Below are 12,951 nucleotides of genomic sequence, written 5' to 3'. Positions count from 1 at the left end.
TAAAAATAGAATTACCACATGATCCAGCAATTTCACTTTTGAGTATATATCCAAAAAAATTGAAAGCAAGGTCTCAAAGAGATATCTGTATACTCATGATTTTAACAGCGTTCTTCACAATAGTCAAGAGGTGAAAGTGACACAAATGTCCATAGACATTTTCTCATAGATAAATGGATAAAGAAAGTGTAGTATGTACCTACAATGAAATATTATTCAGCCATAAAAAGAAATGAAATCCTGTCACATAGTACAGAATGGATGACCCTTGAGAACATTTTGCTAAATGAAATAGGCTAGTCACAGAAAAGTCAAATACTGTGTGATTCTACTTATCTAAGTTATCTAGAGCAATCAAATTCATAGAAACAGAAAGTAGAATGTTGATTGCCGGCAGCCTGGGGGTAGATGAAGATGGGAAGTTATTAGTGGAAATAGAGTTTGTTTTGCAAGATGAAAAAAGTTCTGGAGTTTGGTTGTACAACATTGTGGCTATAATTAACACCACTGAAATGTACATTTCAAAAATTGTTAAGATGGTAAATTTTGTGTAATGTGTATTTTTCCACAATTAATTTTTTAAATGCAAAATATATTCTAAAGACAATGCTCAGTTTAATAAGTTAGAATGTGCTTAGACCTTTCTCTGAAACACAAAGCATCTTCCATTTAAATGTTAGCTGTATTGTCATTATTAGTATTATCTTTTACTTCCAATATTACTTTCAAGAAGTCCAAAGTTATTCTGATCTCCTATGCTTTGTACATGTGCCTTATGCCTTCTGTTGGTACTTATCCCCATCCCTGAACTTCTTAGCTCTTCTCTGTATTGAGACTGAAAGCCTAAAATTTGTGTTTCCCAAACACACATGCCCACAGATCTGGTTTAGATTCCATCAAAGAAAAGGACTTCTGCCAGACCAAGAAGGCAGAAGAGAGCCAGAAACATTATCTACACCACATTTGCAGGAAGGCACAGAGCTTCAGCAGAGGGCAGCTGTGAGTTTTTAGGACATCACCTGGCTATGCTCTTGCCATTCATGGACTTTGGTGCTGCAGAAAGCAGAGATCATCAATGGTGTTTTTATGAGTTCTTCGAGTTTTAATTTTTTGCAGAGGCTTTATAAGCAATTGGCACTCTATATTAAGTCTTTTCTTGCCAGAAACTCTTAAAGTGATTTCTCTTTTCCTGTAGAATTTTTAACAAGTACAAGGATATGGTTACCATACTCCCCCCAAAAATCTAAAAACAAACAAACAAAAAACAAAAAACAACTTTAAAAAAATAAAATAAAAGGAAGGACAAGAGAGCATTAGCTTAGTAGTTATGGGGTGGGTTTGAGAAATCCGATACTGGAAATGGGACAATGGATGACACCTGTTATGCAGAGGTAAATGTTTGATAATATTTGGTTAACTTGGAAAGAAGACATCTTGTAAGAATCTGAGTGTTTGTGTATTGGCTACAGTTGGTTGTATGGTGGACATGAACTGAGCTCAGGGGTCATTGGTTGATTTGCAAATAGAAGTGTAAAAGAAAAGAGAGTCCAAAAATGAGGGCACATTTGCAAGGTTCATATAATGTTATTTCCCAGTCTCTAAAGACATAGGACTTTTTTTGGAGTCTCCGGTTCTTTTCTTTTTCAAATGCGCACGTGCATTGACTCTTGTTTCTTTTTATTATTATAAAGTACATATTGTGTGAGAGAGAGAAATCATTTTTAGTTATTAGTTCTTTGATCTTAGAGAGTCACATCCAGACTTGTGAACCGCCCAGAGTTCTAGGCTTCAAATGATGATTTTATTTGATACCATGTATGAACTTTTAAAAGCTATTATTTAACAAGTGAATTTAAAATGTATTTGTTTGCATTACAGATTGAAATATTTTATAATCAATATGTCTGTTAAAAAACCAATTAATATGAGGATTGTTTTTATCCCCAAATGCTAGAGAAAACATTAAGGACTAAAAATTCTTTACATATGGTGTTTTTGTTCCCTTGAATAGATAAGAATTTGAAATTTTCCCTTAAAGTATGTCATCTTATCACTTAAATTCATTGTAGGCATTTTTATTCCCCTGTAACTTACTAACTTTAAGTAAAAAAACTTCTGAAATAATTTTTTTTCTTTAGAGTTATTCTTTAAACACAGACCTTGGCTGACAGACATTTTAGTAATATAATATCCAAGATTTTTCTTTTTATTATATCATATTTACAGAATATAAATTAGAACAACCTAATTATAGTCACATTTTATGATTTTAAATTAAAAGCAAATATTCAAAGTATTTTTAAAGTGGTCTTTGAATTTCAAAGTATTTAATCTTTGAAATAGATTCTAATTACAGTAGAATTAAGTAAAACAAATAGAATTAAGTAAAACATTTTTATTAGATTTTATCATACACAAAATTAAATAAATGAGCAATAACTTATATTTTGTTTTCTATGGCATACTTTTTAGCACCAATGAAGAGTGTTATATAGCTTTTCTTTATTAAATAGTATTATATAGTTGTTCAGTACTATATAGCTGTTCAACAGATCATGTGTATATGTGTATTTCATTTCTTATAATTTGTGAATAGTACGATTGTTTTAGCAAACTATAACAAAGAAGATTAGAATGATGGTGATGGAACTGGAAAGAAGGCAGAAGAGAGCCAGAAGCATTATCTACACCACATTTGCAGGAAGGCACAGAGCTTCAGCAGATGGATTCAAAATATATATTAGAGGCATATCAAATTAATGATGGGTTATTTGGGGGCCAGGAGTTGTGGGGAAAAAAAAACAGGAAGAATAAAGGTGCGTTCTAATTTGTGGAGTTGAGCCATTGGGCGAATAATCTGGTTTGTCCATTTATTAAGATGGGAAGAAATTAAATGTACCATACAGCTCATAACTTTTGCCTTTTTACTTACTTTGATGGACTGACTTTTTGTCTCCCTTTGGTTTACATTTCTTACTCCTATTATGTATAGTTGGGATCTGGTTCAGTGAGGGGGCATGTCAAGGAGAAAGCAGTTTCTTTAAGTAGATAATCCAATAGCCGAGAGAGTTTGATTTTTAAGAAAGCTAGAGAAGAGACAGTATGTGGGCACAAAAAGAAGGAGGCGCGAGGCTTCAAATCTTCCAGCAGCCGATCATCAAACAATAAAGTGAGACTTCGTTCCACTGATATAATTAAAATTTTACCCTTAAAAAATTAAGGAAGGAAGGAAGGAAGGAAGAGAGGGAGAGAGCAGGAGGAAGAAAGAGGAAGGACGGGAGAAGGAAAGAAAGAAAGAAAGGTAGGTCAACTCAAATAGGGTCAAGAGTCAAAGCAAGATAAGGATTCAAATAAACCTATCATATGAAGAGGTCTGAGATGACTGTCCATAACATTGGTGAAAACAGACTCAATAAATATAGAAAATACAAGCCAAATAGTGGAGTGTTAAGGTGTGAGTGTTAAGGGAAGAAACGGGAGGAGAGGGATCAAATGCTGGTTTTGTTAACCTAAAAATAAAAGGCCAAAGTGAGAGGCAAACAAACATTTATTTGTAATCTAAAAGAAAGCTACTCTGGAAGCAGTGATTCAGGCGGAAACCCAAATTTTGTTCCTATTAGGAGGTCAAGGCAAGGGATATTTATGAGAAAAGGGAAGGGGAATAATTACATGAGTAGAAGGAAGGAATTTCTGTGAGTATCAATAAACTAAGGAAGAACTTTCTATAGGTACAGATATGTTAACATAGTGACGCTAATTCTAAAAATGTCTTTAATTTTCAGTCAGGTAGTCATAGTGTCTGCTTCCCTGTTAGCTTTACAAACAGTTGTATGGAATATAGTACTGCCTTAGGCCTAGTCCAAAGGTTATTTTGCCCAGTTTTAACATTCCAAAGGTTTGAGGAATTAAGGCCTGCAAGACAGTTCCTCTGTGATGGCAGCTTCAGCCCCATTTCGAAGTGGCTCTGTTTAGAATACTTTTACAGTTTGGAAAGGCAGAGAGAATAAAGTGAAAACAGGAGGGAGATAATGAATAAGAAGAAAGGAGGAGTGTCAGTGCACTGAGGGTTTTAATGGGATGCAAGGACAGGCATAAGGGAAATAAGCAAATGAGCAAACTTGAAGGATAGGAGATTTTATTCTAGTGGTGATCAGTGGCAGATTAGTTTTGGATAAGAGCAATGCCAACATGTGACCATGAGCTGATGACTGAGATAGAATACGAAGGTCATATAGAAAGAACAGTACATTGATGAGCTATCCATGTGGAAAATGAAATCACAAAGGATAATGGCAGGACTATAGTAGACTGGGAAACTATATGTTGTGTGCTAAAATATCTATTGAATTATGGGGAATTAAAATTGAGATCAGAAAGATGACAGCAACAAGGACAAGAATATTGTTTTACAGCCAAAGTTTGTGGGCAGAAGCAGATTATGTAAGGTGTGCAAAAATTCACTTTCTGACCAGAGATTTCTAGAGCTTGAAAGGAAGATCAGTGTCTGCCTCCGACTGCTGTACATAAAGCTGCATATTCAGAGGATAAACAGATTTTCTTTGAGGGTGCAGTGAAGAGAATGAGGCTGTAGGGAATTCTGTTAATGATGATGTGGGAGATCCGATGAGAATAATCTGAAATGAAAGGGCAGGTAGCTTTCAGAGTCAGGGGAGAGGAAGCACAGAGTGAAATGAGGACAAGAGGGATTTATCATTTGCCTGAAGACCTGAGGGTTTGGTGGATCAGCCTTAGCAGCATTTCTAAACACTCAGACCTCACCAGATCCAACTGCAAGTTGGAAGGAGGCCAGGCATCTGGGTGTATCTGAGCCTGCAGAGTTGGGGGTGACATCAAACCACTGCTGGTTTTTTGACTCACTGAGTTTATCCAGGAGACACTCCCTGCTTGACAGAGCCTTGATGCCATCGGGCTGGTCACCTTGGGAGTCAGGGCACCATATGCAGAGCAGCCTTTCTTTAGTCACTACCATTACGTTGAGATAAAGCTTATCTAGCTTTCTTGTTCAGTCTCTTTTCTTCAGAATGGATATTTTTAAATGATGATGATAAGATGCTGTTTAAAAAATGCTTCATTTTCCTCTCTGTTATTTTGAATTAGAAGAGCTTATATTTTCTGAGTACAAAATGGTAGAGGAATAATTGCCATCTGGCTCTTTGGATGAAAACCCGACAAAATTCAGAAGTCTGCCTCAGCTCTCCCTGGCCACTAGCCCATAAAACCAAGGCTGCTGACCACAGCTAATAGGCCTCATGTTGAGTGCATGCCCACAGTAGATGGGCTTCAAAACTTCTAACTTGAACCATTAATTAAAACCACTTTTACTAAGTAAATACCTGACTGATTGCCTGAGGAGATCTATGAAATAGATAATTATCGGTACCAATAGCTATAGATATAAACACACATTATAATTCACAACAAAATTGTTACAAAAAATAGCTGCTACAAGGATGCCTTATTAACCTAAGAAATAACTATTACAGTAATAGAGGAAAAAGTACTTTCAAAACCTTAAACACCTAGTTATTCTACTATTTGTGCTTAGATTAAGTCTCTTTCCTAGAAGAGTTAGAATGATAACTGATCCTAATGAAACTTAAAAGGTCCTGAGTGTAAGCCAGGAGACAGAACAAAGGCACACACTTCATGCGGAACTTCCTTGTAGTGGGAATGAGTTTTGAGCTTGAGAAGTATACGGAAGCTTCTAGAACCTTGAGGAATGAAGAACTGTAAAAACTAAAAGGATCAGCATTCCCAAACACTGCAGACAGGGAGAGCTCACTGGTCCAGTCTTATACGAGCAAGTGGGTTTGCTCTCAGGGCACTGAAATGGCCTTGGAATAATTCAAGATCAAGTGTTTCTCCTTTTTTCCGACCTCACAACTCACAACTGAGTCAGAAATAGGAGAAACACTAGACCCTGCGTTATTCTGCTGTTTCCTGATGTACATGTGATAATGAAGCTTGAGAGAACTGCTTTTTTTAAAGAAAAAAAAAAAGACTATTTTTTGGTTAAAAGTAAATAAAAAAATAGTAAACTAATTGTTGTGGTTTTAAAAATAGAAGTAGTAAATTACCCAGATAAAAGATAAAATATTTAAAAATTTTTAGAAGAGAGAAGAATTATTTAATTAGAAATCTTCTTACTACCTGAACACTTTACCTTCTATTTCCCTAGCTCTGTAATATCCATGAGGGCTGGACCCATCTGTTTTTATGTCTGTTTTCCATGTCTTAATACAGTTTCCAGCACATAACAGGCATGTAATAAATATTTGTTAAATGAATGAATTGATCTATGAACACTTTTCCTCAGAACATTCTTTGAGACTGATGTTTTTCGTTAATAAATTGTAACTCAGGGATTAGCTAAATTAGACATAAAACTCACATAAAAAAATATTGGTCAAACATTAATTGGTCGGGTTATAAAAATCCAAGGATTATATCATCTACAATTAAAATACCCATTTCAATTCTATTTGCATTTCCTTTTCTTTATTCTGTTCACTACATCTGGGGGGATAATTTTCCATGTGCACTATTTAAAAACTTTTCAAAGGCAGAGGCTTTAGTTATCCTGTAATGGCCCTGTGGTTACCCTTCACGAATGTTTAAATTACTATATTTGTGTAAAAATATTGCCATGTATAGGGTGCCTTGGAAAAAAATGCTTCTATATGTACATGGTTTTATTATTTTTGATGATTTTTCTTTCAACCACTAATTAAAATTGGAAAATCAAAATTAGGTTGACAATAGAATAAGATGTGTTATGAAGAAAAGTGAAGATTCTTGTCTTCTAAGTTTTTTGTTTCCTTTTGATAGACTCATTCTCTCATTATGTAGTGATATTGTGGTGAACTCTTCCTCCTCATTCTTTAATTGTCTTCTAACTACATTCTAAGCGACCTTCTCTAATGAGTTTCTCTTTTGAGGATTATTTCCTCCTCACATTTGAAAATATCATAGTGTTTAATTATTATTTTGTTATTTCATAATATCTAGTAATCATCACTATTTGCCTTCCCGACATTTTAAAAAAGATATTTTTCTCATAACACATTATTTTCTTTGTGACAATAATTGTTTTGGAAAGAACTTATGTGTGAATTATGAAATGATTGACATCTCCAAAACCTATTCTTTTGACATTCTCGAAACTGACTTAAAATGACCTGAAAAGCTATAGCTCCTGAGGGCTGGCACAAACCTGGCAAGGATTCACTCTCAAAGAGACCTGTGCAAAAAGACAGTCTAAGCTGACCATGAGTTATTCAGTGAGATATTTATTTCATAGCTACTTTGGGTGATAAGTCATGTGATAAGTAATAAGCTAATGGTTCTTGACTCAAAGATACATATAGATTATTATATGTGTGTTTTAAATCAAAAAGACCTGTTCTTAATTTTTTCTCTTCAAAGGCAGTAACTGTGATATTTATCATTTAATTCCCAGACCCTGTGTCTCAGAGTAGATGCTTAATACGTGGATTTGAATAAATAAATGAATATCTGTATTTCCATTGGATAATAAGCCCAAATCCTATTATTGCATCAAAGTATTAAGTATCTGCTCTATGGTGGGTACTCTTTTAGGTTCTGAGGATATCATGAGGAAAAGCAAAAAGCTCCTGCCTTCATGGATCTTACTTCCCAATGAGAAGATAGTCAATTAATGGGTAAAGCTGTAAACTTAGAATTGTAAGGAATAGATGGTAAAATGAAGTAGATTTGAGAAATAGAGAGAGCATGGAGTGCTGGGTATGCTGGTTTAAGATGGATTAATTATTTAAAAAATCTCGCCAGGGAAATTATATTTGCACAAAGTCCTGACTATATATATTCTCAAAACAAAATCCAAAATGCCCATTTTATTAAATAATAAAATGAGTCTAAAGTTCACATAGAAAAATAAACATGTGATATTAGTCTACAAAAGAATATGGTGAGTAAATGACTATGCCAAATATTAAAATGTGTTACTACCATAGTGTTACAATGTAAGAATTGAGAGAACACGGGAGCATTATGGATGTACTTAAAAATGCACAGAAATGTGCAAAATTTTGTATGTAGCATTTCAAAGCAGGAAAGAAAAAGATACTTTTCATTAAATGCCATTCCTACTACTACCTCACCATTTGTGAAAAAAAATAAATATGATAATTTCCTCATTTCTCACCAAAACGAGTTCAGGATGTTTAAAAATTTTACTGGATAAAACAAAAGTAAAATGTTAGTAAAATTCTGAATTTATGAATGAATTTTAAAATATAATATTGAAACAGGAAAGAAATTATTTATAAATAAAATGTAAATAAATAAGAAACTATGAAAGGAAAACTAAAATCATTTGAAAGGAAAACATCTTAAATTGGATTTATTTTGGTCAACTGTAACAACTTCTGTCTTTTAATTGGTGCATTTATACCATTCACATTCAAAGTGATTCTTGATATTATTTAATATCTATCATATTTTGTTAGTTTTCTACTTGTTGCCCTGTTCTTAGTTCCATTTTTTTGTCTTTCACTTTTTTCTGACTTTTACAGTTTTAATTGAGCATTTTATACAATTCTATTTTCTATCCTTTCTTTGCATATCAATTATACTTTTTTCCTTTTTTAAGTTCTTGTCCTTTTTAAATAATGTCGCATAACTTCACAGGTAGTATAAGTACCTTACATTAAAAAAATTGTCCCATTTCCTTCTTCCCATTCCTTGTATCATTGCTGTCATTCATTTCACTTTTATCTAAGCATGTATAAGTGCATGTATACAAATGTACATAAGCATACATATTCTAGTATATTGTTGGTATTACATTTTGAACAGTTATGTCAATTAAGAATAACTTAAAAAGTTTTAGTTTGTATTTTACCTTTCCTTATTCCTTCTGTATGCTTTACCTTCTTTATGCAGATCCAAGATTCTGACCAATATCATTTCTCTTCTCTCTAAAGAACTTCATTTAACATTTCTTACACAGTAGCAACAAATTCCCTCAATATTTATTTGTCTACAAAAGGTTTGATTTCTCCTTTACTTTTGAAGAATACTTTTGCAGGGTACAGATTCTAGGTTAGTGGTTTCTTTCTCTCAACTATTTAAATATTTCAGTTCACTCTTCTCTTGCTTGCATGTTTCTGAGGAGAGGTTGGATGTAATTCTTATATTTGTTCTTCTACAGATAGGATGTTTTCTCCTTTGGCATCTTTCAGAATTACTTCTTTATTTTTGATTTTCTTTCATTTGAAAATGATATGCCTAGGTGTAGTTTTGTTGTTGCTACTGCTGCTGCTGTTTGTTATGTTGTTGTTTGGCATTTATCGTGTTTGGTGTTCTCTAAGCTTCTTCGATCTGTGGTTTGGTGTCTGACATTTATATGGATAAATTCTAAGTGTTGTTGCAATATTTCTTCTGTTTCTGTTTCTTCTTCTCTTTCTTCCCCTTCTGTTATTCCCCTTATGTGTAGGTTGCATCTTTTGTAGTTATTCTACAGTCCTTGGATATATCGTTCCACTTTTTTCAGTGTTTCTTCTGTTTGTTTTTTGGTTTTGAAGCTACGTATTGATATATCCTCAAGCTCTGAGGTTAATTCCGCAGCTGTGTCCAGTCTACTAACAAGCCCATTAAAGACCTTCTTCATTTCTGTTACAATATTTTTACCAATAGCATTTTTTTGTTCTTTCACAGAATTTCCATCTTTCTTATCTCTGGACTCGGAATTACATAACATTTTCTCAGGTTATTTTTCTTTCTTCTTTGGTGATATTGGATGGCTAGAGTAGGCTGGAGTTGGATATTTCCTTTCCCCCAGCTCAATTAGGCTCTGGGAATGCCCCAGCAGGTGAGGTTCTGATTAACTAGTTTCCCTTGACAACAGACCTTATTAAGAGTTGCAGTGTGCTCTGATGTATTTCAAAATGGCTCCTTTTCTCCTTCCCTTGCTGGAAGCACAAGAGGATTTTCCTTTGATATTTACTCTGGGGACTTAGTTGAGCTTCTGGAAGTAAATCTCACAAAATTTTGGAGCTTCCCTGTGATTAGGTCTCTCCTCTTGGAGTTTTTAACTCTCAAACTTGTCTGCGCTCTGCTTCCAGCAATTTGTCAATTACAAGTCAGGTTTTCCTATCCCTGCACTGGTTCCCAAGTGGTTTTCGCTGGTGAATTCCTGCTCTGGTAAGCCTCAACTCCCTGTATTCACCTGTCTTTCCAGTCTTGTGGGCAGCAGTTTGCCCTGTATCCTCTCCTCTCTTGCAGGTTTAAGAAGAGTTGATTTTTCAGTCTGTTCAGCTTTTTATTTGTTGTCAGGATGGAGTGGCAAGCTTCTTGCATACAGGACTGGAAAGTAGAAGTCTTAGATTTAAATGAAGTAAATTTAGAAAATATTTACAACATGTATAATTAACAAAACTTTAATAAATGTATGTAAATTTTTAAAAAAACATAAGTAATTTCTTATGAACTCTGAACAATCATTTTGCAATGTAATACGAGTGATAAATGTATATGAAGTTATTAATTTCATTAGTAATCAAGAGAAGGTCAAGTATGAATAATATATATTTTACCAGTAAATATTAAAGTATCCAATGCTTCTGAGGATGTATGAAAACTATCATATTTACTCTAAAGATATTCTAGTAATTGTATTTGTAGTAATTATCCTCCTCCTTCCAGAAACATATAACTAGGAATATATAAGCAGAGATGTTCATTTCAACACTGTTTTTAGTGCAAAATTATTAGCACAAAATTAGGGAATATTAGAAATAAAAACATCTTCAGTGAAATAATGTAAAATGAGATATAATAAAATAATAACCATTGGAAGTAAATAAAAATGGCTTTTTATACAATTATATTGAGTAAATTATAAAGCAGTTTGTATATTAGAATCTGCATACAAATGTTAGGAAACATATACTTACAATCTTAGTGTTTCTCTGAAAGATGAGATTATACTTTCTGCGTTGCTTTTTATCATGAATATATTTCTTTTTTAAATGAAATCATTAATATAAGATAATAAAATATTATTGCAAGAGCCAACTAACAGGTGACTAAAGAAATACAACTTTCAGGTCTTTTGGAGGGGTTTAGAAGATGGAATAGTTTCTATACAGATGATAATTCCATATTGTTTTCTCCTGCTAGGAAAAGGTGAACATGGGAAACCTTATCCCCTCACTGAAGAAGACCATGATGACTCAGCTTACAGGGAAAATGGTTTCAATATTTTTGTCAGCAACAATATTGCTCTAGAGAGATCCCTGCCAGATATTCGCCATGCAAAGTAAGTATCATCAAGCCCATGTGCAGAGTAATTTTGTTTTGTCTGTTTGTTTTATTTTGTTATGTTTAATGCATATTACAGTGACATATGTAACTAAAAATTTTGCCCTAATAATTTTATTAAAATTTTTTTTTATAATTTTAAATGTTTGATTTTAATTGGAATAACTTTTAAAATTCTAAAAGAATAACTACTTTTGGAGGAAGAGTTTTCGCTTTGTTTTTGTGTAGTTTGCATTCGCTTGAGATTACAAATAACTTGATTTGGGGAGAGAAGAGGAGCCTTACATAACTTGTTGGCAATTGGCAATGTTTTGGGGTCCTTTATTTGGCAAGGATTGTTGATAAATCTCTTTTTGGAAGATACATGTAACTGCCCTTTAAATCAAAGGGTAACAAGAGAATAGAAATGTAAATTTAGGCATGGCCCCAGACCCCTAATAACTGGCAATGATGGAATGTTCCATTGGCCAAGTGTTCCATTGAAATTTATAATTGCAGAAGGTACTAATCATGGGCAGCTCTGTTACGACGGTATAGTCCTTGAACCTGGGAGATTCAGAGACCCTTTCAGAATGCTTGTGAGGTGAAAAATTGTCATAATGAAACTAAGATGTTACTTTGTCTTTTTTACTATTATCAAGTAAACGAGGTTTTCTAACTACATAACAGAAAGCAGAAGCCCATGAGAACCTAGGTTTCTTTTAAAGATGTCCATTTCTGATGTATTTGTGTTATAATAAAGATAACTACATTGAAAAAAAAATAGCCACTTTCTAAAACAATATACATTTTTATTATTGAGTTGACTATATTTTTCCCATTTAAAATGAAATGTTTTCTACCCATACTTTTGCATTTGATCACGTAGATTGTAAAGCAAACCTTTTTTATGGTAATTAGTGCTGTTACAATGTCTACATTTAAATGCAGAGTCGGTGCTATTATAGGTATATCTTCCATGAAGCATGCCTAAAATGAATGCATTTATAATCCAAAGGTAATGGAGGTTGCTCACTTTTCTGTCACATTATGAATTGCTTGTTAATTGACAATAAGTTTTGACAATGAGTTCAGTTTTAACTAAATCATAGCTAAATATTACAGTGTAAATAGAAACAAGAATAATATTACATTTAGTTACCAGAAATTCCTCTCTTCTCTACTCCTAACATTGCTTAATGTACTGTTTCTCTAGTCTGTTATGGTTTTCTTGTTAGCATATGCAATGCCAAAAGTATGCCAAGAACATATAATGTGATCAGAATTAAAAGCTGTGAAATTGCCATGCATATTTTAGAAGTCTATCCTAAAACATTTACTCCTCTTCACCTTACTCTTCCTTTGGAAACACATATGAGAGAAAGAAAATCAGAAAATAAGGGTGACTGATCAAAATAGGGCTAAGAATCTAAATTAAACCAGTAATGTACAATAAATAAAACTTAATTTTGTGCAAAAATATTAACCCTTTAGAAAAAAATTAGTAAATTCTGATTTAGTTGCCCTATTGTGTCTTTTTAAATTTATTTTAAAATATAAAAGAATTCCTGTGTTTTTCCTCAGGTTTAATGTAAACTTGCATTTCCCAGTATAGTTAAACAGAGGATTAATATGAAATAAATCAAT

At 33.3% G+C, this 12,951-nt stretch overlaps 1 protein-coding gene across 1 annotated transcript in view; it reads left to right on the top strand.

Annotated features, from left to right (window-relative positions):
• GALNTL6 (polypeptide N-acetylgalactosaminyltransferase like 6) overlaps positions 1 to 12,951 on the top strand; it is an 888,106-nt gene that overhangs the window by 341,496 nt on the left and 533,659 nt on the right. Inside the window, exon 4 of the mRNA XM_006906317.2 lies at positions 11,185 to 11,323. Coding sequence (XP_006906379.1) covers positions 11,185 to 11,323 — 139 coding nt within the window. The remainder of the gene's footprint in view (positions 1 to 11,184; positions 11,324 to 12,951) is intronic.

Source organism: Pteropus alecto, unplaced genomic scaffold, assembly GCF_000325575.1.
Source record: "Pteropus alecto unplaced genomic scaffold, ASM32557v1 scaffold50, whole genome shotgun sequence".
Lineage (NCBI taxonomy): Eukaryota > Metazoa > Chordata > Mammalia > Chiroptera > Pteropodidae > Pteropus > Pteropus alecto.
This window is presented reverse-complemented; position numbering and strand designations above follow the sequence as displayed.